This window comes from Protopterus annectens, chromosome 4.part0 (assembly GCF_019279795.1).
Source record: "Protopterus annectens isolate FY-2018-M chromosome 4.part0, PAN1.0, whole genome shotgun sequence".
Lineage (NCBI taxonomy): Eukaryota > Metazoa > Chordata > Ceratodontiformes > Protopteridae > Protopterus > Protopterus annectens.
Genome location: NC_056733.1, coordinates 108,215,344 through 108,235,075, shown reverse-complemented (window position 1 = coordinate 108,235,075; position 19,732 = coordinate 108,215,344). Strand labels below are relative to the sequence as shown.

General features: G+C 42.2%; 1 protein-coding gene and 1 non-coding gene across 2 annotated transcripts in view; both read right to left on the bottom strand.

The window, feature by feature from the left end:
* LOC122799215 (myosin phosphatase Rho-interacting protein-like) overlaps positions 1 to 19,732 on the bottom strand; it is a 2,938,789-nt gene that overhangs the window by 335,919 nt on the left and 2,583,138 nt on the right. The window contains exon 20 of the mRNA XM_044068133.1: positions 4,034 to 4,120. Coding sequence (XP_043924068.1) covers positions 4,034 to 4,120 — 87 coding nt within the window. The remainder of the gene's footprint in view (positions 1 to 4,033; positions 4,121 to 19,732) is intronic.
* On the bottom strand, positions 16,292 to 16,455 carry LOC122800563. Its single transcript, XR_006364586.1, has one exon. It is a non-coding gene; the product is annotated as a U1 spliceosomal RNA (small nuclear RNA).

Sequence of the window (19,732 nt, the reverse complement as noted above, 5' to 3'; positions counted from 1 at the left end):
AGAATGCTTACCCACTTGTTCAGACACATGAACCAAATCCAGCAATTCTTTACACTCAATACCTTCCGCCAAAGCATCCACCTTAGATTTCAATTGTGAAAGGAGATAATTCTGATATTTCAGCATATGAAATTGACAATTCAACGCCTCATGGCTAGAGTGGAAGAAGTATATACTTTCTTACCCCACCTATCCAAAGCCCTTGCCTCTTTATCAGAGGGTACAGGATTTTTAACCACAGAAGCTTTAACACCTTTAGGCCCCTGAGAAACAGTTTCTGGGTCCGCCCTGGGACTCTTAAACAAATACTTATGAGCTTCGGGCACCCTATAATACCTATCAGGCTTAACAGGAGCAGGAGGCAAGGAATCAGGGTTCAGAGAAGCCTCTGCAAAACATCCTCCACCACATTCAACACAGGAGGAATAGCTAAGGGCCTATGCTGGGGCAAAACAAGAATTCCCTAAGCCTTTTTCTGGAGTCAGAGTAATCTTGACCTTCCCATTTAAAGTGCTCCCTCATGGAGTGAAGAGTCTCTGAAAATGAAAAATCCTCAGGAGGAGAAGCTGAAGGAGTGGAATCATCCACATCAGAATCAGAATAAGTAGGAAACTCTTGCAAGTCTTCCACAGAAGACTCTGAAGCCTGTGAACACTGTTCAAAACTATCAAACTCCTGTTCCACCCTAGGCCTCTTATCAGGTGGGGCATAGAACCTCTAATCAGAGTAATCAAATCTTCTGCCATTTTAAGCATATGTTTCTTAGGCACAGAGCCCGAAATGCTAGGAGAAGCCCCTACAGAAGCTAAACTTGGCCTTCCTCTAAAAGAAGCTTTGGCAACAGAAGGAGAGGCCCTAACTACCTTGGGAAGAGAGGGAAGAACAGTTACCTGAGAAGCCCCCTCAGCCTGGCCTACCTCTTGAGAGGGCACATCCTGTAACAGTAAAGTATCTGCCTGAGACTCCATAGAGACTCCTGGCAAAACCTCTGGCTCCCCTGAGCCTTCTAAAGGACCGACGTCCGGGACTGCCGGTTCCTCACCCCTAGATTTCACTGTTTTGTCCTTGCGCTTCTTAGATGAAGCAGGCGTCGGAGCATCCGACGGCATAGTATAATTGCAACGCTTCCCAAACACTAACCTAGCACAATCAAGCCTCCTCTTAATAGTGCGCTTGTTAAATCTAGCACAAGAGCGGCAACCAACAACGTCGTGCTCAGGCCCTAAACAAGGTATACACAATGTATGATAATCCCTATGCGGTATCTGCTTCCCACAAGAAATACAGTTATTCACTTTTTCTGACATCCGGTTAAATACTGAGGCAAGAAAAACCAAAATGTTCCCCAACGGGTTACTTAGCCAACTCTGTATTCGGTCTGAAACTCCGGTTTCGGAAAATCTCAGAACGCCAACCTGCACTCGCAAAATTGCTTCTGCATCCGACCATGCGGCAAAAAAGACTGAGGAAATGACGTCGGTCATGCGCATTAGTACCCTGACGTACTGACGTCAGTCTAAGGCGCCATGACTGACGTCAGCCTTATACTCTGGTATTCGGGCCGACTGGGACGCGGACTATACCCAATTGTCAGGACTGCAGCAAGGGAAGACGAAGAACATTTCCCAAAAGGATATGCGATTATCTGTTTAACTTAGATGGTGTTCACGGCAAATGCTTGTGCTAAAACTTATCAGTACTTGAGAAAACACTCGAAGACTTACACTTTGACGTGTATTATAAGGGAGTCATTTACAAAATCACCAAACAAAATAAAGGAAAGCAGGGTGGGTTGATTAAATGATGAATTACTTCCCTCTCTCTCAAGGATCCCTCAATAAGATGAATATCTTACTCAAATGCACTACACATCTGCCTGACAAAGAACGTCCACTCCAAACTCGGAGCTCTCTACAGGGTTAAACCCTATCTGACACAGAAAGCTAGAATTGCAACTGCAACATCACACTTGCTATCCACCCTCCTCTACTGCTGTCAGACAATTGCCAACCTATCCAAAACTGACCTCAACAAACTAGAGTCCTGCTATAACAAAATAGCTAAGTTTGCCACCAATCAACCCCATCAAACCCATGACTGCACAGCTCTCCGACAACTCAACTGGCTTGAACTCCCCAACCTATTAGCACTAAATCAACTTTATATTGCCCATAAAATCATATACAACCCACAGACTGCCCAGCTCTTTCAAGCCTAGTTCAACCTATCTCTAACTGCAGGCTCCTTATGTCATCCAATAAACTAATGGTAAAAATTACCCAGCCTCACAACTATCATAGCAATTCCCTCTACTCCTACAAAATAGCTAAGGACTGGAATCATCTACCTCAGCAAATACAAAAAAAAAATCCCAACCTGTTCACATTTAAAACTACCCTGAAAGATTATCTAAATACCAATTGGCTTTGTCCTTGCATTTCCCCTGGCTAGTCTCTCTCCGTACTATTGCTTATCCCTGGCACGACACTTCCTATAACTTCCCATATATTACATATCTTGCATACTATCTCTCTATTTTTCATGTGGAACATGATATACTATTGTTAGCTTCAACATTTCTGATTTGGATTGCCAAGACTGTATACATTATATAACTAATTTTTACCTCACCTATTTTGCATACTATGTAAAAAATCTGCTATACCTTGTATTCCTTGTGTGAACTTAGGACATGCATTTTTGTCACGTGTTGCTAAATACTTGTACTTTAACTAATGTGTTCTGTTATGGAGCTTTTCTCTCCGGGTCTCCGCTGAAAACGGGTTTCCAACCCAGTCAGACACTACTTGGTTAACAAAGGTAAATAAATAAATAATAAATATCATCTTACTTTGACAGGAAGTATTAGGACAGTTAATACTTCACTTATATTTGCAAAATAAACTGAATATCCAGCAGTACTCCCTAAAAATCTAGGTGGTGGAAGGACATCAAAGCTACTTAATTTAAAATGTTTCTTGTAAATTATCTCCTTCCTTGGGACTGTTCACTCATTTTTTTACTGTTTGATAAGTGCTGAAGCATTCTGTCAGGTAACAGTATCATCAACATCCTGACCAGATATATACCGAAAGATGGCCTGAGTGATAATTGTTGGCTTAGTGTTGTGTGACTGTGTACCTCACAAATCCCCGAAGTACTTCATATTTATTGTAAAAAAAAAAAAAAAAAGCCCCTTGGAAAGGAGCTGTTTATCTGCTGGCATGCCTCATCTGTTTGCTGTAAATGTCACAAGCAATCTGAGTTTCTGAAGTAAGCAACCCTCTATGTACACCCAGGGAGACTGTTTTTCCTTTACATTACAGTATTAGGAAGTAAACTGTGAATCAAATGCAGTGATATCACTTTTCTAACAGACCACCTTTGGCATGAGTGAAGAATTTGTTTTCGAATATACTAACTATATAGAAAGCTAAAAAGAGCAGAGGAAACTGCTTTCATCTAAACGATACAGACACAAGGAGTAATGTGAGTAGTGCTAGTAAATTCAGTACCAAAGCCAGACGAAGTAAGGCAGCTATCCCTGTTTTAAGTATTAGGTGCTGCAACATCTGTTCTCAAAGTAGATTCCTTAGTTCATTGCGCTTAAAATCATTATCACATTCCCATCCATCCTTTCCCTATGTATCGAGCTCCTTTTTTAAAATTGTTTTAAGTTCTCCAAGTAATTTTATTTATCCAAATAAGGCGGCATCTCCTTCCCAGGAGAACATTACAACTAATCACTACTTTGTCTCTTTTACATACCATAACAGTAAGAAATATTTAGGCTCATTTTATCTAGTAACAATTAACATCCCTCAAAACTTTGTAAAATGGTCTGTCTTATCTATGTAGCTGTAGTAGTTTTTTTTACAATATTCTTAAATTGTTTAACTTTTAATTAACTACCATTACATATTTACACTTGCACAGTATACAAGCATATCACAGTTTAAAATAAATATTTACTTTATTTCAAGTCTGTCACGCAAACAAGATATAAAATGAAAAAAGTGAAAAGCTGGCTTACACGATGTGCAGTCTGCAACTCATCTTTAAGCGAGTTTATTTCTTGTTTGAGGTACTGTACTTCTGATTCTTTTACACGAAGAAGCACCTAAAAAGTGTGAGGTAAAAGAAAGCAGTAACTAACCGTGGCATTTTGTTTTGAAGGAAAAATACTCACTAGGAGAGGCAACAGCTAAAAGGAGACAGTATCAGAGGACTGAGTATCAGCTGCATGTTACTCTGAGGTTTCACAAAGTGCCAACCTGCAGAACAAGAACCTCTAGGTCTTTAAAACAAAACAAATCACAAATACTTAGCAGATTTTTTACATCACTTACCACTGATACAGGCAGGCTACAGGTGCTACCGTGAAGAGCCCCTCATGGGTGTAGGTCAGGTTCAGGTCTTGCTGAAAGACGAGATGCCTGGTTCCTTGAAAGGTACCACCAGCAATATTACCAAATGAAGCAGTGTGACCGGAGAGACGTCTACTGGGCTGGTACTAAGTCTGGTGAACTTTTACCTCATGAAATTCTTTCCCACCACCTTCCAAAGTTCCCAAAATCATGGGATCAGGATTTCATAAAATTAAGAACTCTGACATGTCAGACATAACATTGTACTACGCAGAGATTTGATTTTATAGATGTCTTTTACAGAATACTGCAGCAACACCTCTAAGTGTCTTCTTTTAAGGCTTCATATACATGATTATCTTTATATAATCACAGAAAGTCTTGCTGTTTATATCATTCTAAAGGCTGACATAGTCATACCATACTTTAGAAAAGCACTGGGACATGTCGGGGGAGTGACTATTCAGAGATCACGGACTATGATATGCCTAAGATGGGCTGAGGAGTTTGTACCACCAACTCCAAATAGCTATTTTCCAAGTGCATCAGGGTCACCAGATTGTGAAGAGGAGAAATAAACTTATACTAATTTGCAATTCAATCCTCAAAATTCCTTCTCCAAAAAACATGCCCATAAGTGCTGAGGCAAAAATAAACCAAATAAAGCATTGCAGTGACTTACTAGGATGCATTCTTACCTGTCTTCAGCACAGTGCTCCTGCTCTCAAACTTACGTGTTTCTGTTGTAATGTAGAGCTCAACTCCATGAAAAATGAAACTACCACCCATTTAGAAGTGTACCTGATCTACTTCAGTTGTCTTCGCTACCAACTCTTCCATAAAAATGAAACACAAACAATTACCCTCTTCAATAACAGTATGTGATATTTATATATTTTTAGGGTCGGCTCCCCTTGACCACCTCCTTCTTGTTGCTCCACTGACTGACTCATTCATTCCAATAGGTCCAACTTACAGGTTCTACTTATGCTTGGCCCGGAAATAAGACTTGGGCATCTGGGACTGGTATTGTCATCTTTATGAGTCTGGATTTTAAGTTCCTTCCATGTGTGCTGACACTGTCTGGCTAGGCAGGCAATGGGGAGTAACCTCAGTACGAGTTCACACTCTTAGGCCATAAGGCAGCCGTGTCTGCTCTATACTCCCCCCCCCCCCGCCAATCTTCTTTCTTGGCTTTAGCTACCACCAGAGTTTCACTAGAGAAATGCCCAGCACACTCCCTCCTCGCAGAGGTGATACATTATACACCAGTTGTACAACACTGTACTAACCCCTACATCACAGACTATGTGCAGCTCTCATTTGAATCACCATTCTGTCCTTAATATAATGTATGCTACAGCTGTTCAAAATATGACATAATATTCATGACTCTTCCACGGCAAGAACAGTAGACCTTAAAAGGCAGGAAAACGAAGCAGGTAATGGCAGGATACACAGCTTCAGCTGGGAAGTCCAGTAATAGTGTACCACAAAAAAGTCAGAAGCAGACATCAGCTGTACACAAGTCTATCAGCATGTGCTGTGGTCGGTGGAAGGGGGTAAGACAGCCACTAAGTTACCTTAAGGTGTGCTCACTTACTGTTCTGACTGCCCACTTTAAAGCTCACCCACCATATTTGTGCCACCTGCATTGTAAAGTTTGTAGAAACAATACCACTGCATATTTCCAATGTTTTGCAAACAATGTTTATTTTTGGTACTGCTGTCCCCCACCCTATGCTGACCTCTAGTACATATGCTCCATGAATGACTGATTACCTTGCACATTTATTTCCTTTCATAAAACTCTCTAAAAAGAAGGAAGGATCAAGGTACTCTAGTGGTCATCTCATTGTGGGAAGTAGAGATTTTTGAATAACCCAATCACATCTCCCTCTCTCATATGCAGGGCACACTGCAATGACAATGTGGGACAATCTATGATCAGCTGGCTGGCTGTTGTCCCAGTTGAGTACTGCCTGCACGGTGCAGTACCCCCACCTCAGTCTCTACAGTCTACCACTGAGAAGAATACTGCCCCTCACGAGGGATCAGATGGCCTTCATTCAGTTGCCAACCCACCATTCAGCCAGACTTCCTGAAGTTGAACCACTAATTAAACACAAGCTGCTGTCATCAGTGAAAGGTCCTCTCTTTCTGTTGTGGCTTGCAAAATGGTTTGTGTATTTAGTAGAACTTTTTTTTTCCTGCTTATTACTATGTTTTGTTGAACAATTCATCCTGTGCTTTACAATCTGGTGCCATTGCTTGGAAATACAAACCCCAAATAGCTCCTATCTGCAACATTCCACATTACTCTATTACCTTCATTAATTTCAGATGAACTGCCAACATCTCTCAGTATGCATTTCTGTATTGGACAGAACTGCTCTATTTTCATCATACAGTTGATCAACTTTACCAAGGAAAATAGACATGTAAACTTGCCCACAAGGAAACCACATTCAAAGAATCTCTCCTTAGATATGCAATTTATTTAGCAACAAAATCAAGATTACAGAGTCAAAGTGCATTTTGCAGCATGAGCTTGGGAACAATAACAGCAGCTACTCTCCAAAGAGGACTGCAGGTAAGTTTAAGAATCTTTTCTTTGTTGTCTGTGTTAGGAAAGTAATTGGATGGTCTGCTGAATCTCTCCAAAGATGATGCAGTGGTTAAGGCAAGCAATTTAATAGCTCTGACTACTAGATTTGAAGAGGTATACATCTCCTTACCAAACCTGTCTACCACCCTGAACTTTTTGTCAGGTAGCAGGGTGGTAGCAGCTGTCGTTTTCTTTAGGCACTGTAATTTAGTAAGGGAAGTATACCTGTAACATTCCTAACTTCCAAAACGGTCTTAGGTTCATAGGTAGGTACTAGGCTATCTGCCCAAGGGCATTTATAAGCCTAGCCAGAGTGTGTCCGCTTTCGCCGCCCCATTGATTAATTAACTGAGCCTCTGTCAAGAAGTGTCAATGAAGTGATCCCGGGGTGTATCTTCTGTTACCCATCCACTCGTCAAGGTTTCTCTTGAAGAGTGTTAGTGAGGGGCTCTGCCTAATGTAGTTAGGAATTTTGTTCCAAAGCATGGGGAGTCTCTGTGGCAGGAATATATCCCTCCAGCATGTTCCATTTGTTGTTGTGGCGAGGTTTAGCTCACTAGAGCGAGTGGTTCGCAGTGACTTGGATTTCTTTAGGTGGAGCATGCCCATCAATTCTGAGTTGGACATGGCTTTAAGTCAGGCAGAGATCACCTCTGAGTAAGCGATACGCCACTGAGTACAGCTGGAGTTTTTCCAGCTGGGCTGCATAGGACATACGTTTGAGACCAGTAATCCTCTTGATGAGGTACTTTTGTGGTCTTTTCAGCTGTTGGAAGTGTCTTGTGAGGTACATCCCAAATGGGGCATTGTACTCTATGATGGGTCTGATGAGGGACGAGTAGAGGGGCACTATAACCTCTTTACTTCTAGATGCGAACTCTTTAGTAATTAGATGGGCTACATAGAAGGATTTCCTAACTACTTTGGCAATATGATTGTCAAAGGAGAGATTACTATCTGCCTGGGTCTCCAGATCTCTTATTACCTCTTCTGTATTAAGGGGGCTGCCATCTATGTGGTAATTGATGGGTGATCCCAAATGGGATGACTATGCATTTTTTGGCATTTAGCTTGAGACCATGACTTTGACACCAGATGTCCGTCTCAGTAAGGCCCTTTTGGAGAATGTCCATGTCAGCCGGAGAGTCAATTATGGCTCCCAGTTAGCAGTCATCGGCGCACTTGGTTAGCCATAGTCCTCCTTTGTTTGCCTGTACTTCTAAGAAGTATATGTCGAACAGTAGGGGTCCCAGGACCGAGCCTTGTGGGACACCACTTGTGACTGGTTTAGAGTCGGACCTGGAGCCCGCTATTCTTACCGTGTGAGTTCTGTCTGTAAGCCAGTTGGCAACCCATCTTGTGACTTAGGGGTTTATGTTCAGGCTGGTGAGTTTTTCTATAATTCCCGAGTGGGGAATGGTGTCAAAAGCCTTGGCGAGGTCAAGGTAGGCTGTGTGAACTACCTTCCCCTCATCTATGGCCTTGGTGACTGTCTCGAAGAAGTCAACCAGGTTTAGTAGGCATGACCTGCCCTTAACAAAGCCGGACTGGGTCTGGTCAAGTGTTTGGAGGTTCCCAATGTCTTTGTTAATGAGTTCCATGATGATGCGCTCCACAGCCTTGCAGATCAGGCTAGTCAGGCTTATGGGGCGATAGTTACCAGGGTCAGTTGTGGCCCCTCCTTTGTGGAGCGGAATAATCGTTGCTGTGCGTCATTCTATGGGCAAGTAGCCTGTGGAGAGGCTGAGGTTGAACAGTGTGTTTGGGTGGGGGGTTAGGTTGTTCTGTAGTTCGTGCAAGACGCAGCCTGGGACACCATCTTGCCCCATTGATGTTGTGCTTTTGGCTTTTGAAAGGGCTGTTTTCACCTGTGCGTCTGTGATTTCTGGGACACTACACTTTTCCAGTATTGTTGTGGGCCCTTTTGGGGATGAGAGCGGGGTGAAGTTTGCACCGAATCTATTTGCCAGGATGTTGGCAATATCAATGGGTTCAGTATATTTTGTGCTATTTTGCACTAGCTCAGAGCATACCTGTGAGTTGCCACTGAGATTCTTGACATAGCTAAAGAAGGCTTCTTTGTGATTATCTTTCGAATCCTTGGCTATTTTTCTTTCAAAGTTAGTCTTAGAGGATTTTATGAGGGACCTTAGTTTCTTACTGATACTGATCAGGGATGTCTTTCCTTCTTGGGATTTGCTTTTTTTCTGATCTAGTTTCCTCCTCCTATTGTATAGCTTGTTTATGACAAGGGTCCACCAGACTGGTTTCTTTCTCTTAGGGGAGTGAGTCTTGGTTTTGATAGGGATGGCACAATCCATGCATCCTTGTAGGTGCTCATAGAGTGCATTTGTAAAGGTTTCTGCATCTTGGGCAGCGTTATCCTTTAGCGTGGGGGCTGTGAAAATTACCACCTCTGTCTTAAGTAAGGTGAAGTTTGCTTTAGAAAAGTTTTTTACTGTGGTTTCCTTAGTTGGGGGTGGTGGTGGGGTGTGGACATCCAGAGTGATTAGTTTATGGTCTGATCTAACCAGTGATGGGTTGACCTCTGGTGTGGAACACCTGTTGCCCATTGTTGGCGATGACCAGGTCCAATATGTTTTCACCTCAGGTAGGGGAGTTTACCAGCTGATCCAGGGCATTTGAGTTGATAAATTCCATGAAGCACTGGACCTGGGAGTTTGTACTTGAGTAATTTTCCCAGTTAAAGGTAGAGTAACTGAAATTGCCCAATATCAGGGTGTTCAGTAGGACCTTCATGTTTTCCAGTGTCTCCAGAAAGGCGGAATGGTGGTCCTGGGTCATGGAGGGTGATCTGTAGCAGGCCACAATCTGCACTGCAGATTTTCCTGATGTTAATTGCACATGGATGATCTCGGAGGTATCATGCTGCGCCACTAACCTGGAGGTGTAGGTATCCTTGATGAGTATGGATACACCCCCTCCTTTTGTGTTTCGGTCCATGTTCTGTGGCCGAAATGTGTGGTATGATTTGTAGCCCAGTAGAGCTGGGGTGCTCTGTGGAGCCCTGAACTTGGTTTCAGTTACTGCACAGATGTCGACGTTCTCCATACTAAGGAGTGCTTCGAGCGCGTGCATTTTGAGATTTAAACTCCTGGTGTTGAGTAGCATAACCCTCATTTTTTTATTTGTGCTGTTTACGGAGGTGGGTTTGACTTTTGAGCCTTGCCTAAAAAAGGCACTATGGGGGCAGCAAGAGCCTTGGCCAGTATTCGAAAGCTTAGGGGTGACAGGTGCAAGCCATCTCTTGCGAAGCAATGAGGCCTATCGAGCATATCATCCTAGACTGACAGACCCCCTTTGAATGACACCAGAAGCTTAGCCAATTGTTGAAATTGATCATTTGTTTCTTTATACTGCGGTACCATTCTTGGTGAGGGCAGGATGTTACTCAGTGTCAGGGTCATACCCGCCTGGGCTACATGATCAGAGTGCTCTTCCATGTCTCTTTTCATGTAGTCCAGGGAGGTATGTCTCAGGTCATTCACACCAACATGAACAATGACAGAGTCATATCTGTACTTGTTCTGGAGTGACCTGAGTGCTTGTGTTATGTGGCGGATTCTGGCTCCCGACCGGCGCTAACAGTAACCTTCTCCTTGTCCAGCCTAGTGAGTGGGACGTCAGTGTGCCTGACTATAGTCGCCTATTATTAGTGTGTTAGGTATGTTATTTTGCCTTAAGGGCTGTGATTGTGCGGGCACACTGATTTTGTGTTTTATGTGTTGTCTGGTTTGTGACGAGAACTGCAAGTTTTTTGGGTGTCTGCTTTGGAGGTCTGTGATGCTTTTGCAGGTTTTTATTTAGAGCCTCCGAGTATGATTTTGTGTATTTATGTGTATTTTTTTGCCAGTGCTGGTTTAGTATGTCTATGTGAGGCTGGATGTGTGGTGCAAGTGTTAACCTTTGCCTCATGACTGCTTGTTCCAGTCTTGGGTGGAGAGAGCTTAGCCTCCAATTTAGTTATATAATTGCATCTCTCGCATATGTTGATGTTTTGTGGTAGGAGGAAAGGATTGTTTGTGTACATGAGGCAGTTGTAACATTGTCTCAGGATACCCAGGTTCACCAGCTGGACTGGAGAGTATACCTGAAATTGCCCTTTGGTCATGTCTGAATAGTAGGGTGAACTGCTTAGTAGCATGGTTGGTGAGGGGTTAATAATGAGCCTTGCCCTGCTGGCCAATCAAGTGTCGGGGTATATTAGTGCTTGCTATTAGGTCTGAGCAAGTGCTGGACTGTAGGATGCTTTTTAAGCTCTTAGGTTGAGAGTTAGACTACTTTCAAGGGAAAAGCTGAAGGGGGGACTTGGTGGAGCCGGGATAAATTTAGCCCTAGCTAACCGGCGCTGCCCGGACGTGCAAAACCGTGCAAACGTAGTTTTTACAGCACGGAAATGAAAGAGATATAAATTAGCCCCAAATGGCCCACAAACTACTAACATTTGGGCTGGAACCACTCCTCCAGGGACAGATGGCTGCTCAAAGCTCCCTCTCTTATAGGTGAACAGAGAAACCTCCCTCTATCCAAGTAAGGTATGGGCAACTCAGAAAATTGTAACAGCCCTGAATTCAGCACTAGCCCGAAAACTGGACTATATTAACTTAGAAAGTTGGGAAACGAGGAAAAAAATTTTTTTTTAAAAGATAAGGCAAAAAATAGTAAAAATACACTTAAAACAGCTTTAAACGACTACAAACAGTAAAAAATACACTTAAAACAGCTTTAGATGACTACAAGTAATCAGAAAAGGCTTTTAAACAAATTACCCAATTAACGAGTAAAAAAATCTCAAAACTGAGCCCTTTTCCTATAGTCTTCAATTAGACAAGTTCTAACTGCACACTCCTGCTACTGGGGTGCAGGGGAATCTTCTCCAAATAAAAATGGCCTGGATTAGTGCTCAAGTTATACAACAAAGCTAGATTCAGCAGTCCTGATCTAGTCTATGCTACAGCAAACAAGGCGTACCAATTTCAGTAAGAAACACTTCAAATATGCAGGCACTATAAGCCTTTAACCAGAAATTCCCAGCTCAGAAGGGCAGAGTCCAGCCTCTCCTCCCTCAAGAGTGTGGACCACAAACCTTCTTAATGTAAAATAACTGGCCTGAAGCCCAAGTGCTTAAACCAGAATTAACACACTTTTAGAATAATGGACACTGAGCCCTCAATCAGCAGTTCCCAACTTAGAAGGATGTAAGCTTCCTGCCTTGTCTTTCCAAAGCAACCTTATACAAGTAATGTGCCTTTTCTGGGGCAAAAGGCTGTAAGCCTGCACCTTACTCAGATTCAGAAAAGATTCTATAAAGGGAGCTGTCACCTTTTTTTTCTGATTTCTTTACTCTGCAGTACATTATTCTGAAAAGGAAAGGTCATTGCCCCCTCTCCACACAGACTGAAAGCTTCCTCAAAAGATTTACAGTTTTTCCACAGCACACCTTTGCCTGACATACAAGGCCATGTCCAACCCAGAATTGATGGACATGTTCCACCTAAAGAAAACCTTATCCCCTTGAGCCACACGTTCTATGGATCCAAACCTCACCACAACAACAAATATGTGCTGGAGGGACAGATTCCTGTCCCAGAGACTTCCCATGCTTTGGAACAAGATTCCAATCTACATTAGGCAGAGCTCCTCGCTAGCACTATTCAAGAGAATCATTGACGAGTGGATGGGAAACAGAAAGTTTACCCCAGGGATCACTTCAATGGCTCTGCTGGACAAAGGCACAGGGAACTAATCTAAGGGGGCGGCGAAAGCCAACACATTCTGAATAGCCTTATAAATGCCTTCGGGCAGATAGCCTAGTACCTACCTATGAAACTATGATCCCCACACAACTGCCACAATCCACAAAGTATGTAGAAATGTCCACTTCATCCACTGTGGGGTTGACAGACAAATGTCAGGGAAGTAACTAGCTCCCTCATAAAGATCTTTAATCAGACCAATTACAAAGTACTGGATTTATGTCAACTCGCCAAAGGTAGATTCTGACAAAGGGAAAAGTTTGAAAACTATTTTCAGAAACAACCTTTAAAGAACACTGGAGGAAATCTTTTTGTGCAGGGGCAAGCCCCCTGCACCACTCATGTTGGCTGCTTGTAATGGTGATGGCTTTAAATAAAGCCAAGGAAAGTCCCCCTTTTTCCCTATGTTTCTTCTTAACTTTGTTTGATTTCTCTTCCTAGCTATGAACCAGATCACACTAACTTTTCTACTGCATTTTTAACCTTTGTTCTATATGTTTTCTTTTCTCGTTTTTAGGAATTTGAGAATAGGAAACATTCTGTAATGTGCTTATCATTTTCACTGAGTAAGCTGGTTAATAAGCTTACACTAGTTACAGGTTTTCTGAACCAAAGCACACAAGGCAACTGCTGGTAAAAATGTGAGCTGTAATTTACCTGAAAGAGTTTGCAGTTTTAGATGTGATACACGTTTCTCAACCAAATTTGTGTTCAGCAAACTTCTTGTGTGAGTATAATCGATCTACAAAATGCTATAGACACACCAATGATTAGCACTGCCCGTTTTGAAACACTAAATTGCAGCCACTTCCAGTAAATACAATTTATTCCAACCCCCCCCCCAAAAAAAAAGACCAGTTTCAGTGTCCCCACCTTTATAACAATCTTATGACTGGATTGCACTGAAGAAGGTGTGTGGGGGAAACCAAATTAATCATTTTTTTCTGGTTCACTCTCATTGTTTGGGTCTGTGCATTTTTTTTTTGCTACATCTAGCTGCAAGCAGTTTTTTGTATTTAAGTGAAGTCTACTTACATAATTCTAATGTAATTACATTTATTAGACATGGCTGCTATTTTGCCTTTTTATGAGCAGCACTGATTATTGGTGTAGCTGAAGACTTTTAGACACGAGACGCTCACTTATATTTCTGAATGACAGAAAAAACAGCCAAATCATATGACCATTACTCTTATTTTCAGCCTGAGTCTCAGCAAACAAAAGAAAACTGGCAGGAAGATGAAAAGACTGCCCATCTTGTATGACAAAGGAACACCCAAGGATAAGTGTCAACCAAAAATGCCCAAAGACCAAAGGCAAGAAAACTCTAGCACCACTGATACATCTATTGATCTGTAACCAGCTGTGACAGCCCAGGAAGCAAAGTGAGACTTAGAAACATGGTTATACAGACATACTTTTAACCCACTTGTCTGGCTCTGTGCTACCATGACAATGGTATGGTAACTTACCATCCCATATCATGAACAATAGAACATATTTAAGAAACTTTTCTCAGCTGCTTAATATGACATTTTATATGTATTTATTTCATATGTATATATGGCTTTATGTATTATATGTTCGACTGCACTGTACTTTATGCATATCTCAGCTTGCATTCTGCATATTTTTTCCTTTTCGATAAATGAATTCTGACTGGATCTTTTAATATTACCCAATCTACATTGAATCTTATCATTATCCTCTCAATCTGGCCGTGTACTCATGATGTAAAAAAAAAAACATCTTTATTAAATTATCATGTACGACACAGGCAACCATACATTTACATAAATGAAAATAAACCATTATGACATAACTTTAATTGCAAACATTATACATCACAAACCATACTAGCATAATTTTAGTTGCAAACATTATACATCACTTATAATATACCCAGTCACTGTCAGTCAAACATTACATAGCTCATTCAAATCCTGCCTTATTTTAAACCTTGTTCCTAATCTGCATGTACTGTTACCACAATTCCCATTTTTTTCTGTGATTTGCTCCCACTCCTTTCTAAAGATCCCAATTCCAGTTGTTTTATCTCTGATACTGTATTCACTATTTCAAATACAGTGGGTTTAGACTGTGATTTCTATTCTCTAGTAACTGCTTTTTTTTTGCAGCCATCATCATGTATTTTCTGCTCCTTGAGCTTGGGTTGTGGCTGTAAAGTCCACTTACCTGGTGAACAAACAGTCAATGAATAAAATAAAATAAATTCTTGCCTATGACCCTAAGTTTAAGCAGCAGCATGAAGAGCTAGGCAGGAGAGAGAGAGAGAGAGTGAACAACTAACTCTAGCTTACTCATCCTGGGAAGGAAGGAGTTGGTGTTCCTGGTCAACAGATCTGCTCCTGTGCAATCTGAAGCTTGCATGCAACCGGTGGGATGTGGGTTTGGTGATCCCAAGCTGGTGACAGCAGCCTGCATGTGTGTGTGGAAGTACATACATGCCAGGGAAGGCAAATGACATCCCTGCTGTGATATCGGTGACCACGTCAGCCACTAGGAGTGGGGTTAAAGCCAAACCGAAATACACAGTATGGCTGCTATATGATGGTTACACCAATGACTTCTTTCACATCAGGAATGGGGAATGAATGGGGTAGTAGTTCAAAGGTCAGTAGGCAAGGGGGCTAGATAAAGGATATAGAAAAAATAAAATACTCTAATTTTTCAACTTTGTGTTATGTTAAAACGATAAATTGAGTTTGTTAGCTTTGCTGAGAACAAGACAGTCCTACTTATCAGTTCTGTTTAGTTTAATTTTAAAAAGAGATCGTATTGATCTAACCTCTCTAATGTGCATGGATTTTCTCTGAGTCCTAAAATTTGTTCCCACCTAAATTATTACTACTCTGTATTATCCATATACCACACGCATATGGTGTTTACTACACTAAATTGACAATACACACTTGCAGCTCGGGTTGTAGCTGTAAAGGATCCCAAGACCAGCCCACCTATCTGGTTAACAATAAGTAACAAGCACTACAAAGACTTCCTTGGCTAACATTCCAGTCCCTGCTGCTACAGCCTCAGTGTAACATACAACCTGACAAAAGAACAAAGGTTTAAAACTACTTTCAAATTAAAAGTAATTGAATATACATATACCTTTAGGCAACCTGTTTCCGGACTTGGGAAAAACAATACTTGCACAGTGTTTAACTGAATCTATTATGAAGAATGTCACGGACATTTAACATTTTTTTAAATATTATTTTTGGATCAACTCACTTAATCACCCAGCTCATCCTGCTGCCCTCAACACTGGCTTGCTCTGTCCTGGCTGGACATAACTACTGGAAGTGGGGGTGAGAACTCAGTGGTAGTGGGCTATTACCCTGGGTGTGTCAACATAATGATAAAGGTGTCCGCTTCAAAGCCACAAGAAACACTATTGACTTGTACTTTTGAAGGAAACTGGCTAGGCTTAAAATGGACCACAAAGGCAGCTAGCCTAGTACAAATGACCAAAACTGCGAATTAACCTATCCCCCATTTTGCTTACATTCACTTTTTGGTGAGAAGCAAAAGAGCAATGGAACCAGTACACTAAGTTATGTAGTTGAGATTCCCATATTTGGGAAAATCACAGGGGTCAATACAACCAAACTGCAATGGATGATGATCAACCTGGGGAAACCACTTTTAGGATTGTGGTAGTCCACTGCCATCGAAGAGAAAAGCAAGCTCCTTCATATAGCGCCTTGAGAAGCCTCCTGTCCTCCCTGCTTCCAGACCACATGCCTCTGGACTAGTTCCCAGCACCTGCTACATATTCTCAAAGAAGAAACTCTAAAAACAATGCTATGTGAAAGGTGAACAGGCTTCTGTTACTCAGTAATTGCTCCTCCAGTCCAGCCAACTCATGCCTGAGAAAATTACCTACCTCAGATCACTAGCAGTACACATTAACACCTTCAATCTGCACCAGTGGGTTGGCCTAAGGCAGTTATTCTTAATAATTTGAATGCTGCCATGCAAACTGCAATGTGCAACTTATAAAGCTGTTTTCTGTGCTGAATTCCAACTTTTGTGAACAGAACAGTGGGTTTACTTCCACAACCTCGCATAACATTATATTCCACATGGTATCTGGTGTGTGTATAAAATAATTTATTTGTGTTTTTAGTTTATTTCTCATTCTCCTAGCCAGTTTTAGCTTTGTGCTGGAAGACCTCACTTAAATGCTAAAGGCCGTTTATAACTAGGTGTAGAAATCCGGGCCATCAACATCTTCAAAAATGTCTAGCCTAGACCATCATCTAGAAGCAGACAGGACATCTACCATTTTCAGCTGTGCTTTTCTCTTGAAGTAGGGAATGAAGCAGGTTTATAGGTATTTACTAGGCTAATGACCACAAGGGCCTTTTTAAGCCTAGCCATTTATCCCAAATCTCTGACAAGTTCTGGTATCCTTGATAAGAGTAAGCAAAAGCTTGGGAGATCAAACATTTACAAGCAGGAGCCTGGGAGAAGAACCATTTACAGTTTGCCTGTTTCTAATAGAGACAGTGATGCCAAGCCAGGGATCAATATCTTGTCCCCCATCCAATTGTCCACGTTACACTTGAATTGGGTTAGGGAGAACCTCTGCTTCACATGTACAGGCAGCCTGTTCCAGAGATGGGTAGTGTCTGGGATACATACAGTACAGTTGTGTACACTTACCATAAATGTAGATGTTCCAGTGTATTCACTGTTGCAGTCAATACATTTGGGTAATCTGCTTGCAGGTTGCCCTCAGTCGGCCTGATTAGCAAAGTCTTGGGTCCTGCGTCGGTCGCTGTCCCTTCTTCCATGACGTCAGATCGTCAGGGGTATAAAACATGTAGCCGATGCCATTACATCAGGTTTTCTTGCCCCAGATGTGAGGTGCCCCCCTAATGGGGAGCAGTTAAACAATAAAAACACAAAGGTATACCTCCAACAAAAAAGCAAATACACCAAAAAGGCTTTTAAACATAGTAAAGGAAAGTAGAGGTATAGCCAAAAGAAGTTAGGGGGAAGGAGGGAGGGTAAAGTACAGTTTTGTACCTACCATAAATGTAGATGCCCGATAGATATGCAACTGCCGTCATAACATATGGGTTTGTCCTGCCTCAGGCAGCCCTCGGTCGGCCGAATTCCAAAGTCTGGGTCCGGCGTCGGCTGGTGTTGCCTCCTCTCCGACGTCACAACGGCTGGAGTATAAAGGCATCGGCCGACGCCATCTTCTTCAGTGTTTCTTGCCCCAGATGTCAGGTGCCCACTCAGGAGGCTAAATTTTTGTAAATGGATAAAAAATAATCCCAAGCATGCACAACAGTAATAAACAGATACACCATAGGAGAAACCCCCAGCTGAAGGGAAGAGGGGTAGTGACCCAAAAAGAAGGATACAGAGGGGTAGGAGGGTGGGAGAATCAGACTGCAGTTGCATATCTATCGGACATCTACATTTATGGTATGTACAAAACTGTACTATGTCCTTCAAGAATGCAACTGCAGTCATAACATATGGGTTGAATACCATAGCCAAGCTGGGGGTGGAAGGAACTATGATAAGGATGGTGTAGCTATAATCCCCTGCAGGACTGCCGAAGCAAAGCCTGCTCGGCATCTGGAGTATAATGGCAAGTGGTAGTGCTTGGTAAATGTATGCACGGAGCTCCATGTAGCAGCTTCTAAAATGTCCTTAGTTGCCACTCCTCTTAGGAAAGCTGTGGAAGTGGCTATAGCTCTGGTGGAGTGTGGCCTAATATTGGCTGGCACACCTTTTCCATGAAAAGAATAGCAAAATCTGATGCAATGCCCAATCCATTTTGAAATTGTTTGTTTGGAGATTGCCTTTCCCTGTACTCCAGCAGCATAAGCTACAAACAGCTGGTCAGACTTTCCGGTGGTCTTAGTTCTGTCCAAGTAGTAGCGTAGTTGTCTGTGTATGTCCAAAGTATGCAGTAGTTTTTCCCCCCTATTTTGAGGATTGGGGAAGAATGTATGCAGATGAATTGCTTGATTTAGAGACACCCTGGAAATAACTTTTGGCATGAATGTAGGATTTGTTCTTAGGGAGACTCAGTCTTGATGAAAAATGAGGAAGGGGGGCACTGCCATGAGTGCCTGTATCTCCGAAACTCTTCTTGCGGAAGTGACTGCCAATAAGAAGGCCGTCTTCCATGAAAGGAATTGCATTTCTGAGGATGCTGCTGGCTCAAAGGGAGGAAGAGTTAGTTTTTCCAACACATAGTTGAGGTCCCATGCAGGTACTGGTTGTTTTCTGGGAGGTTTGATATTCTTTATCCCTCTTAAAAAACTTTCTTAGCAGAGGATGCGAAAACACTGGAGGGTCACAGTTGTATTTTGCTGAGATTGTTGAGGCATGTATCTTTATTGAGGAGTATGAGAGCCCAGTATGAAACAGCTCTGCCAAGTATTCCAATATCTGAGGAACACTCAGTAGTTCTGTGTCCTGACCCTTTTTGGCATTCCAGATGCTGAATCTTTTCCACTTGGCTGAATAGGTTTTTCTGGTGGAAGGTCTGCATGCTTCCAGCAAGATCTCTTGAACAGATTTGGAAAGAGAGCTAGGTGTTGAAGTCATGGAAGTCTCCAGGCTGTCAGATGCAATGTTTTCAGGTCTTGATATACAGTCCTGTAATTATGTTGCGTTAGGAGCAGGGGCCATAGGGTCAGAGGCCATGGTTTGGTCCGAGTTATGGTCAATAGCAGTGGGTACCAATGTTGCCTTGGCCAGTCTGGCGCTATCAAGATGCCTGTAGGTTGTTCTGCCTTTATTTTCAGTATCACCTTGGTCAGCAAAGGCAGAGGAGGGAATGCATACATTTTTAGAGAATTCCAGCTGAAGGAGAGGACATCCGTTTTCCAAGCTAGAGGGTGATGAGTCCTTGTGCAGAACTTTTCCAGGTGATGATTTAGGTGAGAAGCAAAGAGATCTACGTCCGGTATTCCCCATGTCCT